This window comes from Drosophila simulans, chromosome 3L (assembly GCF_016746395.2).
Source record: "Drosophila simulans strain w501 chromosome 3L, Prin_Dsim_3.1, whole genome shotgun sequence".
NCBI classification, from domain to species: Eukaryota; Metazoa; Arthropoda; class Insecta; order Diptera; family Drosophilidae; genus Drosophila; species Drosophila simulans.
In genome coordinates, this window is record NC_052522.2 from 11,941,893 (window position 1) to 11,961,412 (window position 19,520).

Consider the following 19,520-nt stretch of genomic DNA (forward strand, 5'->3'; position numbering starts at 1 on the left):
TGGTCAGAACTACTTTCCTTCTTTTAACACCTGTTGGCATGGCTTAAAAAAGAGTTAACGCTTTAAAGTTTTTGCACATTTATTTCGAGTTGCTTGGTTTTTTAACATTTACCGCCATAACAAAAACAATAGGTACTGCATGTCAAACAATTACTGAGTTAAACTAATTTGAATACAAGCTGCTTAAGTGAAACACGCACACACACACACACAATGCACACACAAAATTGATGTCAAAGTGCATTTTAAATATGCTAATTAAATGGTTTTGCCCCCGCTCTCTCTTTGTTTATCCCCACTCCGTGTCGTCTTAGTAAGTATTTTTCTGCAATTTCATTTTGAGCACAATTACAAATAGCAGGGTCCATTGTTCGTTCACGTAGTGAAGGAAATATACAAGTTTGTCGCAACAATGGCTTAAATTTGTGTTCTAGTAATTAAAATGCTGCCCGGGACTTATTCAACTGGGGCCACCATTGTTCTATGGCCCATTGTGGCCAGTTATCCCCGATATACATGTACATACATATGTATATAAAATGATACGGCTAAGTAAGTATCAAGAGTATAAATTCGTTATATATTTGGCTTACTAGCACTTTCGTGTTTTTCTTTTTTTTTGTTGTTCTTACATTTCTTACAGGTACAAGTACTCGTTGACTTTATCAAAGTCGTTTGCTTAGTTAGATTCTTTAGAGTAGACATTGTATACAATCTATGTAGTATACCTATAAGATACTGAGAGAACCATCGGATTAGACATCGAGACATAAACGCAATTAGCTTAAGTTGTCAATAACTTTTGAATGGCGGCCATCACAATGCTGACTCCATTTCAGAAATACAAGATGTCCGCAGGCTGCTTTGATTGTGAGTTATCCCAATATTAAACTACAATGCAAACAATCTGCACATCCAATACCACGGCTTGACCTTGGTTCCGAGTGGCTTTCCCTGAAATTATGTCTAATCTGCCTATTGAATTTCCACTTCGACCCCTAACCCCACTATCTTTGTACTAATTTCGGCCCCGCCTCTCTAATAGGCCTGCCATCCTCCGATGTCTTATACATATGTGTGTATATATCGACTAACTAATCCATTCCCTGCTCCGATCGCCTACTCCCCCTGTCTAAACATCACATAAGCTCATTAAATATGTTTACTATCACCACTGTGTCGTCGTTGTGCCTTGTCAATTTCCCACTGCTCGGCGGATTTCCCTGCTTCATTTCTATTTATTATTATAATTATTATTTTCATTTTCATTTCAATTGTAGGCCCATCAATGACAACGCATTCAGTCAGAGATGAACAATGCCATTGGCATATATCATTGCCGAGCGAAATTACTTTGCTGCCATTGCTGATTTCAGTTCGGTCTATTATTCCTACATACAAATTAGTTTAGTCCAACAATGAAACTTGAGTCGATCCATTCAATTTGCGATTATTGATAGCTTCCATTTTGATATGCCTTGCAGTGCAGTGCACAAACATTTTCAATTAACAGCGAACAGTTTACTTTTCGAGATAGGAAAGGTTTTGAAATTTTCAATTGGAAAAATATGGTAATTAAACAGGCGAGCTTCAGCTTTTCCAATCCAAGTTTTCAGTATCATCGTGATCATAAGTTTGACTCATTTTCAAATTATATAATATTATATCTGTACTAAACTTAAAACTAATTAAAAATGTTTATGTTAGTAGGTTCGTAACAGATTGACCGGATTTCCGTTCTCTTAACTGGCGCAATCGTCATCCTTCAGAACTTACTCTGTTCCATGACGCTGCTAACCGAATTGTTGATCTCGGCCACCACGACAATCTCTTCGTTCTCCTCCGTCTCCTCGGGCACCATCATCAGATTGTTGTTCATCAGATAGTTCTCCATGCGATGATCACCCATTCCGCCCTCACCGGTGGTGCTCGTCCTCAATCGGTGGGTGAACGACGATCGTGATCGGGTCATGTACGATGACCTGGTCGTGGAGACCCTGCGCAGCACTCCGCGTCCGTAGAAGAGCATTCGCACCTCGACACGAAACCGCGGATGTGTGGCCGCATACAAGTAGGGATCCACGCAGGCAGCTGTCTTGCAGAAGAGCGCGGGTATCATCGATCCCAGTGGCGTTATGTGCCTCTCCAGGCCGAAGACACCCATCATGGCAACGATGGCGTACGGTGACCAGGCCAGGAACCACAAACCAATGATGGCCGCCACAATGAAGGCCAACTTCTGCTCCGTCTTGGCCTTGTCCTTGTTCGATTGTATGCGACTCGCCGTGAAGACCACCTTAAGTATATAGAAGTAGGAGTACACAATGGAGGTCAGTGGAATGCAGTAGGCAGCCACAAAGAACAGTGCCATGAAAATGCGAGCTGGCGTCTCCTTGTTCAGATAATCGAAGCTGCAGGTGGTGAGGAAGCCCTCTGGCACATAGACAGATAGTCCGATGTCCAGGGCCGGCATCACGGCGAACAGGAAGCTGTAGCACCAGATCAGCAGGATGATCAGATAGGATCGCAGGCGGGAGCAGCGTCTCAGCGGCTGCAGTGGATGCACCACCACATTGTACCGATCCAGGGCGATGGCGGTGAGGGTGCCGATGGCACAGGTGCCACTTAGGCCACCCACAAATCCATAGAGGCGACAGGCTGTGGAAAGTCAGTGGGATTTTTTAATGAACCTCACGTTGTGGTTGCAAGGCAAACAAAAGGCTTGCTGAAATTTTAATAGCCTTTACATTCTGGAATATGTTTTTCATGAACCAAGATGTGTAGGCTACAAATTTAACTTTTATTGTTTCATTTAAATTCTATTAATTGCTTTCGGTGAAAGAGAATCGCACAAAAATGGTATTGAATTTCTGCAAGAAACAGCAGAAATCAGTTCAAGCATTTTTGGTGCCAATTTAATTTTATTTATTATGTAGATTGATTTTGTTGATCGATTTTATTTTATATATTTTATATAAATATTTAGTAAGTTATTTTCCCAAGTTGTAAGCTTACCAATGTCTCCCAAAGCTGGACCCTCTTTGATGTTATTGTATATGGCAATCGGGCATTTGATGAGCATCAGAAAGTCGCAGATGGCCAGATTCATTACCAGGATATTGGCTGGAGTCCGCAGAGATTTGCGGTTGGCAAACATAAAGATGACGAACGCATTGCCCACACATCCCACCACCGAAATCAGGCAATACAGGGCGGCCATAACCAGGAAGGTGCTCGACTTAGGTGGCTCGAACTGCAGCCAAAAGGGATTCACCTTGGCAATGTAGCTCAGGTCGTACTTGTCCCTGTAGTGAATGTAGCTGGGGTAATTACTGTAATTGCTGGGGAAATGGGAAAAGCAAATGTTTCAATTTATCACTTGGTCACTTATTCAATTAAAATTTATTTCAATGAATTCGGAATTTTGTTAAGATGGCTCTAAGCTAAGTTTATGAAAGTATAGCTCTAGTCATCTTATATTTTCATCCTTGCAGCAGTGTAACTTATGTTTAAATTTATGAATTAAATAATAAATCAATGTAAATAAATAATTTTAAATCAATTTATTGTTTTAGTACTATTTAACATTGTATTGAATATTTAAATAATTCTTTTTGCAGCTTTATAAGCCAAAATTTTTATAAATGTTGTACCCAAGCTGATGATCTTCCTCTTTTAGTTTATATACTTACTTTTAATCCATTTGTATTAAATGGATTGTATTGACTTTTCTAAGTAATCTGATTACTTTTACTACTTGCTAGTTACATATGTAGTGGAATTCTAAGCACATTACTTGAATGCATCTCCCGGAAAATGAAGCTCAGCTTATCGCGATGACTTGTTGAGCCCGCATTCATGAGCTTGATGGAATCTGGGTGTGTGTGTGTTACCGTGGAAATGGAAAAGCCTAGGCACATTCACTTACCTTAGACCCGTGGAAACGCTGTCATTCACGTGCTTGTCGTGGTCCTTGCCCACATTCACCGCGGATGATTCGGTGGCCGAACTCCCTGCCGACGAGGTTGTGCTCCCAGTGGAATGGCCGTGGCTCGAGTTGGCCAACATCTCGGAGAGCGAGAGGGCACCGGTTAGCCAGAAGCTGCTGTCACCAGCATCCGTTGTCAGGTTGGGCAGGGTCGTCATGATGATGGCCTCCATGACTGACTTGGCCAAATATTTACGAGCTACTCCGAACAGGAGGTAGTGGTGGTACGTGCCCGCAAAGGATTACGCTTATTTACTTGCCAGCGCCTCGCATTTGGCCGCATTTGGCAAGGATTCCGTGTGTCGCCGCCACTGGGATGCCTTCAGATTCGGTTTCAGCGATGCGGATACCCTTGCTGCTGCTGCTGGAGGTGGAAGTGGTGGCGCTGATGCTGCTGGCGGTAGTGGTGCAATGTGGTTGCAGCGGTCACGATGCATTTTCCGTTTGCCAAATGCCAATGGGGTTAGCTGCAATTAGCTGTCCACCGGGTGACCCTAAAAGTGGGACAGATAAAAAGACAGTTGACTTAATCGATGCTCTTATTTAATTAGACACCCACGGTTTGAGTTTGAGCGGTCTGCTTAAAATACATTTAGTCACCGTTGATAGGATAGGTTTTTTATTTCAACCAGCTTAAATCTGAATTTATTCGCAACTAAGTAATGCCATAAATGAAGAGCTATTTTTTGCGCAAATTCAGCAATTGATGAAAGCAGCGTGAAACCAATAAACTTGAGCCAAACTTTTTTTCCTTCATTTTTTCCGACCATCGAGGAAAATAACTCAGGTTGTGTGGGCATCGAAAGGGAAAGTTATTAAAAGCAGCGGGTAACCAATAACACTGTGTTAACTATTCGCTTAAAGTTTAACACAATGTCGAACTTAATACATATTTTGCCTGCTCTCTGCTGATTATTAAACTTTATAATGTATTTTGCAAACCAAACTCGGCTGAACCGCAACCTGAAATTAATTCAATTGCTGATAAATGTAGCAAGTGCGGCTGGCTGGGAATACTTTAAGTGTTTGGAATATTTCAATGCAATGTGCATAAATTTGTAATTACTTACTGAACCAAGTAAAAGATACATATATGTATCTATAAGATAAAGTTCGATCAAGCTTTGTCTTCAACAAGGAAACTTATAGTTCTGTAAGCAACAGCTAATGGATTGAAACCTGGTGAGCATACTATACTTGGTTTGTTAAAAGTTCCTTCTTTATTTTATATCAAGATATAGTTTTTTGTAAATGAAACAATATATAGAAAGTTAGTGACATATACATTTCCTATATATTTCAGCATTATTATAAAGACCAAATACAGCCAGTGAAAACCAATTTTCAGTTCATGAAAGTGACGTAAAAGCGAATTTCATAAATACAGTCACCAAATCACGGGCTTCTCGCAAAAGCGCGAGAAAATGTAAAATTCCGATTCCTTTTAAATTATTGGAAATTCGATTCCCTCTTCCCATGTGAGTATGTAAAAAATTGCTGAATATTGGATTCCTTCATGTTGTCAAATGAGCTGTTGGAACTCAATATAAATCACGTCAAAGTCGCTGACTAGATTAATTATATATATTTTAAAAATACTTCTATAAATAAGTGTTATTTCCTTTTATTGAGGAATTTTCAATCTCAAGTGTATACGAAGTGCGTTGTCCGAAACTGACCATTTTAGCCATCATGATTTGTTAACAACTGGCAGCCAGACGCAAACCAAATCAAGTTTCCGAAATGCAATCGGTCTGCAAATTTAATTAACGCCGCAATGGAGGAAGACGCTCGGCGTAGATTACTTATTATGTAAATCTCTGCGAGAATGTATTTAATTAGGGAACTTAATTGCTTATTAAATAACTAGGAGGGCGGCCACGTGAGCCCGCCGGGCTGGCAGAATTTGAAGATCTGCCGCACAAGTGCCTTTCCACTGCGAAACTCAAACACCAACTTTTGCCCAAAGAAACCGAGCGTGAGCAGCACTTGGCCAAAGACAAATTCTTGGCCAAGAAACTAACTTTCTGGCAAACAGGAACAACAAGTGCAGCTGCCAAGGAGCAAAACTTGAGCAGCTGGAAAGGAACTCAGTGCAAAAGGTGACCTATGGAGCGAAATTTGCTTATTACATTTACAACTCGCGGAACTTCAAAAACAAAATAGTTGGCGCTTTTGAAAACGGCGTAACTTGCCATTTAAATAGCACTAATTGGCCAATTGAAAATTGTCTTTTCTCCACAAAAGGGTAGTACCACTCTTTGTTTTCACTTTCATTCCGACTGAATGCCAAACGAAATTTCGTTGAAAATCGAATAACAGGGACATTCGCAATTGAAGCCAGTCCTGGTTTTCCATTGGCAATAAATCATGCAAATAGGAAGTTGTTTCCTTTCCGGTACAAATTTGTCAGCTTTTTTGGCTGCCAAAGAGCTTACAGCTTTTTTGAAATGGGCACAGGAGGATGGATGCCTTTCGAATGCTCGTTAAAAGTGCCAGGTTACCAAGATCTGAAAATGTATGTCCTTTATCAGGATGGCATCAACAAAAAGGACATGAAACGTCAATTCGCATGGCATTAATCACGATTTAATAATAACACGCATTTTTGGTTGGTTGCTATACTGAATATCAAATTACTCGACTTATTTGATTATTTTCGCTTTTACTAAATGCCACAAGTTGCACAAATTTAATTAAACAATTGTTTTGGCTTTTGATAGGTGGCAAGCATGTATATTTATATAGTTATTATTATGCAGTTCTGTCACAGCCCTTTTAAATTCACAGTTTACATTTATTAGTAAATTATTTTGTGTATGCTGTACAATTTAATATAATATTAGTTTCAACGCTACCATTGCTTTATTGAATTATAACTGCTTTCACCAAAAACCACAAGCTGCGCAATTTTATTAAAGTTCATGGCTCGACATAAAGAAATGTATATTTTTATCTATTTACGATTGGATAAATCTGACAAAAATGTTGAGTATTAAGGCACACATCTTGAATATTGCATCACTGCATCAGTTTTTTAGCTCAAGATAAATCCTCTTATCCGCTTTAGAACCACTCATGAGTATTTTTGAATGAAGTACTCACTTTCAACACCGATGGATTGATTAAGTAACTGGGCAACCTGTTGAATGTCGAGATGTTTGTGCATCTGTTTTTTGCAATTTCGTATCAATTACTATATTTAGAAAGGTTCAATGGGTATAAACTTTCCAATGGCAAATACAATTTGGATATCAAACGCGTTTATGCTTTTTGTAATATTCGAAATTAGCGTACCGTATGACATTCATACTATGCTTTTTAGAAACCGATTAGGCCAATTGAGTGTCATTCAGGATCTTCAAAGGACGCAGCTGAGCAGATAGAGAGAGGGAGGGATGAAGAGCTGTTAGCCTCTTGTTCGCCGTTCTTTGATGAAATTCGCAGGCAGGCGTGACTTGTTTGTGCCCATTCTACATTCATTCGATTAGGCCAGGTCCTCTTAACGGCCAACGACGAGTCGGGCCGACTTCTGCGATTCAAACACGCCATGCACACCACAATACAACCCACACTACACCCACTATCAGCCTCAAATGCGACAAGGCCATTCACTAGTGAGCACTACTAAACAAAAACGGAACCCATCACTTAGACTCGTATTTTTACAAAGCGGATATGCGCGATTTTTTGCTCTTTTGCATTTTGGTTTTTTTTTGCTGGCTGCACAGATGCATTTTGTTCCTTTTATTTAGCCGCCACAATTTCATCCGCTCTCAAAATTTAATTACGAGTGGAAATGGCTTAAAGTGCTCAGTTCTGTTCTGTTTCGGTTTTATCCTGCGGCAATGGAAGCCGCGGGATGATTGCGCGGATACAATTATCCAGCCACTTGGCTGAAATGGCGGGAAAACGCTAACAACGGCTGCGAAAAAGAGCATGAAAACAATTTATTAAAATTAAGTTTCAATTTGAGCTGGTTTTTTTTTTTAATTTTAATTCACCGGAAGAAGCTGCCACAATAATCATATTGCGAGTTTTTGCCATTTTTAGTGGGCTGAGCAACGGGAATGTGCGGCATAATTCAAACGAAACATACTTGGCAAAATAGTTTATCATTTGGACTTAAATTAGTTTCATTCTTTAGCCGCCGTTCTGTGAATTTTTATGTAATAAACTTTAGGCAAGCTTAAAACTTGCATAGCAAAGTGCACTTAATTAAATGTAAGCTATTTCACTATGCATTTTGGAATTGAAAGATCAGCATGAACGCTAAAATTGATGTAATATATGGGATTTACAATGGGTTTATTCAGATAATTGGAAAGACCTTAAATCGAGGAAGATATCCAAATGGGGTTATAAGTGGTGTTTTATATGTATTTAAACCCGAAATGTGTTTCTTTAAAAAGAGTTTTTATTAAACAGAAACATTGCAAAGTCACGAAATCGCGTTCATACACAATATTACCAATCGAAGTCACATTTTCTTCTAATCAAATTTTTCCGAGTTGGCTCAATCCTGCGACCCACGCAAGCAATCATCACATGTGTCCTGATCCCACCACTTTTGTCGTGTGTCCGGCATTCAAAGGATAACACCAGCTGATTTGGGAACATGGAATACAAGTCGCTAAACCTGAGTAGGGAGCACATTTCCCAGCTGATATATACATATATATATACATTTTTTTTTTGTTGCCTGCCATGGGAGCCCATGACCCCCCTTGGGTGTATTGATTTATGCTCGCGCAAGTTTTCATTTCACAATTTTCACTTATGTATGGCAGTTTATTGCAGTCCTCATCTGCACTCAGCGCTTTCGTCCTGCCACGTCCTTAGCTTCCACACAACCCCCTCAACACCCCGCGGACCGCACGTGCTCGGCTGGTCTCGTTTTTCCACCAAATGTAAAGCCAGCAGCCCAAGGCTGTGACAAAACAGAAAGTTCCACCATGCCGCCATCATCAACAGGCTCTTAACGGCCTAAACATGCAGGAAACAAAAAGGGGGGAGCATTCGAAAAAAAAAAAATCAGAAAAATCCCAAAGGACATTTTAATTTAGAGGGATTATGAAGCTCTGCGATTTATGATGGCTAAACAGCGACACCCCGCTGATTGCTTTTGAAAAAAAAATATAACAAGAAATTGTATTCGTTCCCTTACAATCCTTTTTAACGTAAATCATACTCTAAAGCTCTTTGATATTTTTTAACTTAATATTTTTGCTTAAATATTTGACAGTGTAGGTGACAACATTTTAATGACCTGTCATTCTCGAAATTGAATTTATGATATCATCCAACGCGTCAGTTGGATAAACTCAAATTCGACGTTATTAAAGTGTAATGCTGAATTATGTTCAAAAATATATGACATGTTGTGATCTATCAATGTGTTATAATACTTAAATAACAAAATTTAATGCATATCCCTTCGTGGTACTTTTTTTGCTCAGTGCAGCGACGATGAATGCTAATTCATGTAACTGAGATAGGGAGAGCACGTTGCAGAAACTGAGATCTGCGCCGCATTAGAGCATGTCAAGTATCCAATCTGGCCTGAATAAAGCCAGGGCGCCTTTAAGCTGCGAATTCCCATTGTGACCAGGACGAAGACCGAGACCAAGATGAGCACTAACCGGAGAATGGTTCTCCATCAACCATCAGTCGGTGCAGTGGCCGGAATGTAGGCAAAAACTGTGAAGAGCACTCATCGTTTCATACGGTTATGTTGGCCGGGGAAATGAAATGGAATGGCTAGGATGAGCTGCATATCTCCAAGACATCCAAAGAGGCCATCTCGGAGGCCAAGCGCTCGAGAAGCGAGCCCCCAAGAAATGCGGCTGACTGGCTGTCCACTGGAGAAGGCCACTTCATGGGACTTACGTTTCGGGCAAGCAAATGCGAGATGCCGGTTTCCATTTGTTTGGGAAAGTGCCTGTGTGGAACATAGCCACTCAGGTGTGTCGAGCCGAACAAAGAGTGAAGGAGATGGGGGCCCAAAGGAGCCAAAAAAACGAATCAGTCGAAAGGACGCAGGATTGCCAGAAAGAGAGCAACGCGTCCACTTGGCCACTAATTCCTAGGCATTCCACTTATTTTCCATTAGGCAAAAGCCGCTTATTGCCAGCTAAGGCCGCCCTCAAGTGTTTTGTTTGAATTTGTTCTTTGGCTTATAAAAATAAGGCCCTCTTCACCAGACCTCAATCAAATTAACACATAATTATGCAGACAAATCTGCGCTTATCGCTTACAAACAATTACCAAGGCATAAGTTATATTTAATTGGTATATATTAGGTGACAGGGAATAGGCTTTAATAAAGGGATAAACCTTAATGCCTAAGAACATGAGAATGGTAATTTTGTTGAAATCTCTTTCAATGGAATTTCATAGCATTTTAATCATTTTAAAAGCAATCTAAATGCTTCTGATATTGAAACTGACAGGTTATAGTTCGTTGCACTGATTAAAATTTAGTGTTTGCTTTGACATAGATAGATCAAAATGTTGTAAATCGTGAACAGATTGAATTAAAAAGAAGTTTAATTCTGCAAACTGACATTAAATCGAAATAAACAAAACATAGTCGTTGAGTTGGCTGATTGATTCGAAAAGTTGGGACAAGAATAAACAATCGTTTTGTTGCCCAGTAAATAAAGTAAATAAAAGTAAATAAAATTCATCATATTCCAAGTCAAATATAAATTTGCTGAAGGGCACAAACCGTTTACGGAAATATGGTAAAAAATATTTAAAAGCAATAGCTCTGCTCACCTGAACTGCTTGAGTTTTTTTTATTGAGTTATTTTCTGTTTTCGTAAACTTGGAGGTCACTTTGCTGATTTTCCATTGTGCATTGCAACTATTTTTTTTTTTTTCACCAAACTGTGTCCTTTTCAAATCAAAAATTTTTTATTTTTTCCCGAAACACTTGAATTTTTTTGTAAGGAGCTGAGTCTTTACAAAGTTTACTTTTCAGTTTGTCATCGTTTGGGTCTGAAAGTTGGCCAGCACCAATTGCCAACTGGCGCCAACCGGACACAAAAGTTTAACTCAATTTCCGCCGATTACCCGGAAAATTTATATATGTGTAGTACGTAAAAATGCAAGTGGCGCTTTAAGCCCTTCCTTTGACGAGGTAGTGGCTTTGGTCAAGCAATTACTTGGTAACACGCGGCGTATACGCAATTTCTAATAAGACCGCCAAAGAGCTCGGGGATTTAAGGCATCCGCATCCGTTGCATCCCAGAGCTCGAAACTGACTGACTGAGGACTCGCGTACGACTGAGTTTCAGGACACAGCAGCTGGTGTTTTTATCAATGAAAATTGTTGCTTGTCGGCATCTTTTTTCCGAGCCGAGGCTGCGAAAGAGAAAGCCAACGAGCGAGCAAAGAGCAGGTCCTTTTTCGGGCCCGCTCTTAGCCGTGTACTATGCGGTTGGCTATTCGGGACCCATCATAAGTTGGCTTTCCGGACTCATGTTTGCCAAGGCTATTCACATTTCATTACGGCCACTTGTGTGTTGTTCTTGAACTCGGCAGACGAAGAATCTCCCGAGATGCTAGTGGGTGTTCCTTGGTCTGCCGGCCATTCATTGGCTTCTGCGAGTTCGGGTGGTGCTGGCCACTGGACTTGGGTGGGTCAGGTGCTTGGGCCACCGAGTGGGTGTGGCGGGTGTTCATTGATAAGTCCACTTGGTCTGCTGAGCATCACGTGTGCGTGTCCAAAAGAACCGCAGTCCTATGGATAGGCGATATTATTTTAATATGACCGAATGGCAGTATGATGATGATGCGGTGGAACAGGAACAGGAATTTAGGCCTGGCCATGGTAACATAATGGGTAGCAGTTAGGCGTACCATTCTTACAACTTGTAAGAATTTTGATTAAAAATTATTATTAGCTCTTTATTATTATTTATATTTATAATATATAAGTTGTCGTAGAGCAAGTTTATTCAAAAGGAAATACCAACTAATTTTACTCTTAGTTTTAGAATACCTCTTAAATTAAGATTAACATCCTTTAGGAAATTATGAGCTATTTTATTTTAATACAGAATAACAGATACCATTACTTTCATGTTCTCTACCATTGTAGGTATTAGCGATTTCCCACACATAAATAACAAATAATAATAACACAGTATTAATAAACTCATAAACACCTTGGTCTATGGTTTTTCGAGGAATTTTTGCGCTTGACTGCGGTACAAAATTGTCGAGTTCGAGCGGCGATGACAAACTGGTGGCATTTTTCTGGTTTTCTGGTCTGGCATCGTCATGAACTATTTGAAAGCAAACCCTGTAAATTGAGCAAAGCCAGCCGCAGTCGGTCGGCAGTTGCACTTTAATTAAAAATAAATACGATTTCCCCCCACCCAACTCCGCTCCATTGGCAGCCCCCTTCCCCTTCAAACCCATCCCTTGGCAAATGCCAACGAGTCCAAGTCTAATGATTATTGATGTGGGGCTACTGATGGCTTGACTGCTGTTTGCAGCCAGCTTTTTGACCCGTCCAACAAAAAGGTTGTTTTTTTTGCGTAGATTGACCTACGAAGGACATGGCCACAATTACGGATAATGCTCCGGGTTTAGCTTTATAATTCTGCCGATTTGTTAATTTGTGTACCTGCACCTTTACGTGCTTTTTTGTGGCCTTAACTTGGCCAAAATGGGGATCTAAGTTCTGTCAATCAGGTATTTCAATACTCTTGGAAGCTTAAAAGCATTTAGGAGTCTTCAGCCAAAAATCCCTAAAAATCTTGGCTTTTATGCACTAAAATATTTATAGCAAAAACTGTTAAAATGGTTGTCTTAAAGTAAAAATACAAAATGAAAACAACATTATGATTCTTATGTTGAATTGTGAATAAGAGCGTGGCAAGGACAGCCACTTTTTAGCTGCAAGAATCGAAGGCATAAGTTCTTTTTAAAAATTCATACACACAGGATATTCTTCTTTTACGACTATGACCCCTTAAAAAATAAGATACCATTTGTGACATTCGTCCAAAGGGAGTTAAACAAAAACGCCTTTAGTCGCAGACATTTCCTCATACATAGAGCATGTGCACACCACCGAACTTTTGCCGGCTGACTTTCCGGTTTAGATATTAAAAGTTTTGCTTTGTGGCACTAAATTATACGACATTTACGCATTCGCCGCCGGCTGTTAGTACTCACAAATAAAAAATATACGTACAAACATATATTTTTCATAGCCTGCAATTCAAAGCTAAGAAAAAAGCACTTACTCTTTCTCCATTTCAGATGCTGTCTCTGTCTGCTGATTCCCCTTTGCTCTAACCAAAAAAAAATAAAAATAAAAAAAAATAACCGAGCAGAGTAATTAGTGACTTGTACAAAAAATGGGAATACAAAAGAGTCTATTATAAACATGGGACATGCATAAGTGTAAGTGTTCTATGTGCAAGTTTTTCCAGATTTTAGACTGATTTTAGCTGCTCGTGGAAACAGACATTTATGTACATACATACATTTATGTACATATATCACGGAGGTCGTTTTAATACACGCCTTACCTGATTTTTTTAACCCTCGTTTTGCCCAGATGAACGACAATGCAAAGTGCTTAACAGCCCAAGTTCAGGTGAAAAATTTCCATTGCCAAAGCCGAACTTTGCGGGATGAGTCAGTTCATAACTGGCCTAAAAAAGTTACCAAAAAAAAGTGTAGAAAATAAGCAGCAACCATACTCTGTGCGTATTAATATTCAGTTGGATTATCTGCTTGCTACTTGTTTAATTAATTGTTTTATTTTTTATTGATCTATTCGCTTGGCATTGCAATGCATTAATTAACTTGCAATTCTTGATTGTATTAAACTTTTTTGCCTGCAATTAAATCCCTATTATTTTGCCATAACAAAACTAATTGTTTAAACAAAGTTCCCTTTGAAGTTTTTACTAGAGACAAGTTAAATGAAATGACGCAAATAATATATGAATATTGTTAACATCGAAGACATATAAAGCATTCCTTTGTTCAGATCAACTATGACTGTTAAATCTGATTGACTAGGCTGGTTAGCCCACTGAATGAGCCGAGATCTGTGCGCGTTTAGACAACCTATCATCAGCTCGAAAACCGGAAATATCCCACTCCGTTTGTTTTCCGACCCCAAATTAATGTAATGGCGTTGCGTTAATCTGTTTGCCAGTTTTAAAGGCAGTGGTGACAACTATTGATTCGTTTGAGGGATTCGATGGAAAAGCCAATGGCTATCGATGTCGAGGGAAATGGTTACATTGTGGCAAGTGGAAAACAAACAGGCTGCACAATGCGATTAGCATGCAATAGTAATGCCATTTAATGTGCACGGTGCATTTGCGACATGTGATGCAAAGATAAACAGCAAAGCAATCAGCCTGAGTATCGTACAGATATGGAGATAAGCCCCCACAATTTCACCGTACATTCGTACATAAATATGTATGTATGTATATTTGAACAATACTCTGAACTGTCGATCATCGGGAGCCCGAGGTTTTCGGGTTTTGTAACCCCCTCAAGTCAAGACGTAACTCTCCTCTTTTCGAGTGTTTTCGACTCGACTCGAACAATCGAAAATTGACTTTCCAGTCGCGTCTTTCGGTCTTCCCCGCCATGGATTACCATCTTTATCGCAGTCATCTAATTCGGCAGTTACTCATCGACGTTTAAGTCCGGCACGCACACCATTAGTCATTCGGCTATAAATTAATCGCCGGTTTCTTTTTTGGCCCTCGAATCGGGCATACCCTGTGATACCTTAGATTGCCCGGCATATAGAAGCTATCAAAAAGACACTATGACATAAGGTTGAACTAAACTAACGGAAACTTCAAAAGCTTACGGCGATAGTGTAGTAGTACACCCAAGGGTGACTTGCTAGGTACAGAAACTTACAAAACCCCATCAAATATGATTATACTCTAAGCTATACGAATAAATTATTTTATTAAGCAGTTTAATAGTTTAGTACCCCATCATTTGTTTAATACCAGCAATAGCGCTTCAATTATTTTATAGCGCTAAAAAAAACTTTATAGTTAAAGTGAAGCACTTAAGGCGCACTATTAATTGCCGTACTGTTAATTAAACAGTGTAGCCCATAAACAGTTTGTTATTGTAAGACATGGATAGTAAAAACTCATTACTGGGGGATTTCTCCATTGGGATTTCACTCATAACAGTACCACCCATCGTAGAATCCAGTTGAGTGGAATATTTTCACAAGTAAGTCAAAGTAACCCAAATGCCGCGATTCAATGGCAAGGTTAGGGCAACCTAAAGTCATCCGGATGGTTAACCTTTTAAATTCCCATCGACACCGGAATGTGGCTGGCGTTTTGGTGGCTTGGTTTCCCTCGGCTTGGCTTGGCGCCCAAATAGGTCGCTTCTCCAGCTCTCGAGTGGATAGGAAAGTTCCGCCAACCACTGGGCTCCAACTCGATTGGCAGCTACGAAAATATACATATAAAAAAGAAAAAAAAAGTGAAAAAAATACGGAAAATAACACAGAAGCACCACAAACCCTCGACGAGGCTATATAAGTTGCGGTGTCGCCGATTCCCTAACCGCAGTTGTGTGACCGCGTTCGGCGGGTGAGCACGGATAGTAAGACAGTGACTCCGCTGTCATTTGCCCGGAAAAGCTAAAAACCGTTCGAAAGCCACTAGATTTGTGTGCCCCAGTGCCGCAAATAGTTATACAGTTCGTAAATTAGTCGCGACTGGTGACAGTGCCCAGTAATTCCCGATAAGGGCAAGTGTGTTCCGCGTGAAAAGTGAGTCCGCGGCAAAGTGAAACCATGAGGAGGTGTCACAACAACCCGTTCGCAATTGTCATTGCTCCGATCTTGATTTGTGGTGAGCTAAACTATATGCTATATAGTTTTATTTACAAACATACATATGTACATACATAAGCACATACAAAGGTGTAACCCGATAATGTGTAACTGTTGACAAAAGTGCGTTAATCAAGATACGGGGATTGCAATTAGGCTCTTTGTGTGCTATCATCTCTTGCGGCAAAGTGTTTACTCAGCTAAGTGCAGCAAATATTTAAACAATTGTCCAGGACTTTGTTGCACTACAAGGAAATTAAAACGCTCTTATTTGATCAAGCGGCGTTTTAAGTGAAGGGTTTTGGTTTCATTTCGTCCACTTTACCTGCAGAGAAAACCAGAAGGCTACATTTATGTAAAGATATGTAGTAACATAATGGTTTAAAATTAAAGAGAAAAAGGATTAAGGATTAAGGATAAACATTTAATAGTACGTAAAGAAGTATAGTTTCGTTTCAAATAGTTACAAATATTTTGTTCAGATACATATAAATAAAAACCATCTACTTAGATGGATATACTAGTTATATTAGGTTATACTGCTACCTACAAGTTATACTAGTAATACAAATGTAATACAAAAATAAATCATCATATCATCATCATTGCAAAGCAACTCGATTATCTTGGTTATAAATCAGTAAAAAAAAGTTTATTAAATCACAGTATGAAGCTTTTACGATGGTACTATATAGATATAGATCAAGATCCAGAGTAGTTCTGCAATGGGATTTCTATATTTATTTATAGCTTACTACAAGCTGATCACGTGATTGATCTTCAACCTTCCACCTGCCATTCGGGTGTCTTGACCATTCGTCACCATTGTGTCCACGATGATCAGACCAGAATGAGACATGACCAGACCACATGATACCCGCTGGCGTTAGGCAATCAGAATGTCTAATAAAAGGGAATTTTTTCGATGTTTTTTGTGTGTTATTTTTTTTAATTATCCTATTAAGATTCACTTTGCTTAACAACGGTGTGAGCTTAGTTGGGAATACTATACTAAACGCGCTGCTAATAGAATTTGTATCGTAATTAACTTAAATTTGGCAAAAATTAGGCAACTTGTTAATGAGAGATAATTTTGGATAGGTGTTCGTTCTGCTAAATTTGCTATCATTTTCGGTGGCCCACAAATTGGCCAGTAATCGTTGGGTTATTGTATGAAAAATGTAACAAATTAAAGATTGTATTTACAATTGACTGCTGCGCCCTTCTCTATGCAAACTGAAATAAACTTTACACGCTTAATTGTTAACCGATTAATGCTAATTGAATGGCCAATTAGGGCTGTCTAGATTTTAGAACTGTCTGAACTGCTTGTCAACGAATAAAAAGTTGGCAAAATGTATAGGACACACAAATCGCATATTTATAGCTTTCGCTGTGACCAAAAATAGCTGATAGATTGCTTAAACAGGTATCGCTGATTACACACCCACTCGATGTCACGAAATGTCACCGACATTATCATTTAATTAGCACCTGGCTGGCTCGATTAACTGTCTCTGTTTGTTTGCCCCCATTGAAGAACTTAACATCTATATTTTGACGCAGTTGCGAGGAGATGAATTTGCCATTTAAATCAATAAATTGTATAATTTTTTAGCTTCTTTGGTCTTGGCCCAAGATTTTGGCTACGAGGGCAGACATGGACCCGAGCACTGGAGCGAGGATTACGCCCGCTGCAGTGGAAAGCATCAGAGTCCCATAAACATCGACCAGGTCAGCGCCGTGGAGAAGAAGTTTCCCCGGCTGGAGTTCTTCAATTTCAAAGTGGTGCCCGACAATCTTCAAATGACCAACAATGGCCATACGGTGCTGGTGAAGATGAGCTACAACGAGGATGAGATCCCAAGTGTGCGTGGTGGTCCTTTGGCGGAGAAAACTCCGCTGGGCTACCAGTTCGAGCAGTTCCACTTTCACTGGGGCGAGAACGATACGATTGGCAGTGAGGATCTGATCAACAATCGTGCCTATCCCGCCGAGTTGCATGTGGTATTACGGAATCTAGAGTATCCGGACTTTGCCAGCGCCCTGGACAAGGATCATGGCATCGCCGTGATGGCCTTCTTCTTTCAGGTGAGTGCTGAGTTGGGAGTTTAAGAAACTAGATACTAATATAGGAATCTATTCCATTAGGTGGGCGACAAATCAACTGGTGGCTACGAGGGCTTCACCAACTTGCTCTCGCAGATTGACCGCAAAGGCAAGAGCGTTAACATGACCAATCCACTTCCACTGGGCGAGTACATCTCGAGGTCCGTGGAAAGCTACTTTAGCTACACTGGTTCTCTGACCACACCACCTTGCAGTGAGGAGGTCACCTGGATAGACTTCACAACGCCCATTGACATTACGGAGAAGCAGGTAAATAAATATTTTGATGAACCTTAATGCTATATACTATATACTCCTACCTCACAGTTGAATGCCTTCCGTCTGCTGACCGCCAACGATGATCATCTGAAGAACAATTTCCGACCCATCCAGCCGCTGAACGATCGCACCTTGTACAAGAACTACATAGAAATTCCGATTCACAACATGGGCTCGATTCCACTAGTCGATGCGGAAAATGCCGCTGGCATGTGGAGGGCACAAGCCGCAGCAGTGCTGTTGCCCCTCGTTGTCCTCGCTGCATTGTCAAGGACCTTCATTTTCCGGGGTTTTTAATTAGAGTTGTGCGGTGGTAAATCGAAGGTTAAATCGTTAAATGCCTAGCTGGCGCTTAGGCGTCCAATTAAGCGCTGTAATTTACATTTTCCGCTCTTGTTCGCCGTCGCTGTTTGTTGTTCAAACACGAGTCCCGGTAATTTCCTTCGGCAAGGACTCAACTGCCGTCAGGACATCCATTCATATCCACACACACACACACACATATACATATATATAAATATATATATATATGGGCAAACAAACAGGCGGACGGTGGGCGAAATTATTAAACCCCAAATGGGCGGAGCTTCGGCTGGCACGGAACCCTTACTCATCAATTATGCAGCACCTCGCACAGCGACTGTCAACCGAATCGTACCCCGTATCCGTATCCGTACCCGTTCCCGCTCCAGCACCAGTATCCGTATCCGTATCCCCGTATTCCCCCACCCGTCCAAAGAGGCCCGCCAGTGCGAGGGGAGGGAACCCCCTGGTCGTCCTCGCTATTACACATTGTGATTTTAAATGCTTGGCACAAGCAGAGCTTTTTATTCGTGTACCTTAGATTTAAGTTTTGTAAACATAAAACCGTAATAAATTTTATTGTTGAAATCATTTCTGCTTGCCTTGTGGAATATTTAACATCTCATTAAAACGCTGTTTTAAAATGAGTGAGCTCTTTTGGTAATGGGCGATGAAGAATTCATAAATTATAGTGTGACTTTTTCAAATACTTTGTATTTATACAATCAAATACAATAATAATTTTATATTTTTAAATGGGGAAATAATTGAAGTATACTTTTTGGCAAGGCTTAGAAATATATTTCACCCTTAAAAAATTTACCAAATATTTCTAGACAAAGTCCTGCTTCCACGGACTTCTTTACACAGCAAGTTGGGTTTGATTACTTGTGTATTTGATTTAATTGTCGCATTATTCATAATAATCATATCAGTCTGCGAGAGTCTTGTGCCGGCTGATGACCTATTGACCCCACCTGT

The 19,520-nt window shown here is 40.1% G+C and overlaps 2 protein-coding genes across 3 annotated transcripts; one reads left to right on the forward strand and one right to left on the reverse strand.

Moving 5' to 3' along the window:
* Positions 1-61: 61 nt before the first annotated feature.
* LOC6737784 (opsin, ultraviolet-sensitive) lies at positions 62-12,155 on the reverse strand. Of its 2 annotated transcripts, none has more exons than XM_039294092.2 (4): positions 12,138-12,155; positions 3,929-4,482; positions 3,016-3,341; positions 62-2,658 (listed from the first exon to the last, which is right to left on the reverse strand). In XM_039294092.2, exons 2-4 carry the CDS (start codon positions 4,159-4,161, stop codon positions 1,766-1,768), a joined length of 1,452 nt encoding a protein of 483 aa, XP_039150026.1. In that variant the 5' UTR covers positions 4,162-4,482; positions 12,138-12,155; the 3' UTR covers positions 62-1,765. The 2 variants fall into 2 exon arrangements, with proteins under 2 accessions (XP_039150026.1, XP_002084612.2); XM_002084576.4 differs by lacking the exon at positions 12,138-12,155 and adding an exon at positions 10,769-11,291.
* Positions 12,156-15,559: 3,404 nt separating this feature from the next.
* LOC6737785 (carbonic anhydrase 2) lies at positions 15,560-19,130 on the forward strand. Its single transcript, XM_002084577.4, has 4 exons — positions 15,560-15,867; positions 17,467-17,939; positions 18,000-18,227; positions 18,285-19,130. Exons 1-4 carry the CDS (start codon positions 15,810-15,812, stop codon positions 18,531-18,533), a joined length of 1,008 nt encoding a protein of 335 aa, XP_002084613.1. The 5' UTR covers positions 15,560-15,809; the 3' UTR covers positions 18,534-19,130.
* Positions 19,131-19,520: the final 390 nt, after the last annotated feature.

Bases quoted from the DNA above. Each gene is read 5' to 3' on its own strand.
- LOC6737784 (XM_039294092.2), bottom strand. From the start codon at position 4,161: ATGGAGGCCATCATCATGACGACCCTGCCCAACCTGACAACGGATGCT. The intron at 3,342-3,928 runs GTAAGTGAATGT...CCATTTCCCCAG, and splicing joins AGCGTTTCCACGGGTCTAAG to CAATTACAGTAATTACCCCA. The intron at 2,659-3,015 runs GTAAGCTTACAA...GACTTTCCACAG, and splicing joins TCCAGCTTTGGGAGACATTG to CCTGTCGCCTCTATGGATTT.
- LOC6737785 (XM_002084577.4), top strand. From the start codon at position 15,810: ATGAGGAGGTGTCACAACAACCCGTTCGCAATTGTCATTGCTCCGATC. The intron at 15,868-17,466 runs GTGAGCTAAACT...ATAATTTTTTAG, and splicing joins TGCTCCGATCTTGATTTGTG to CTTCTTTGGTCTTGGCCCAA. The intron at 18,228-18,284 runs GTAAATAAATAT...CCTACCTCACAG, and splicing joins TTGACATTACGGAGAAGCAG to TTGAATGCCTTCCGTCTGCT.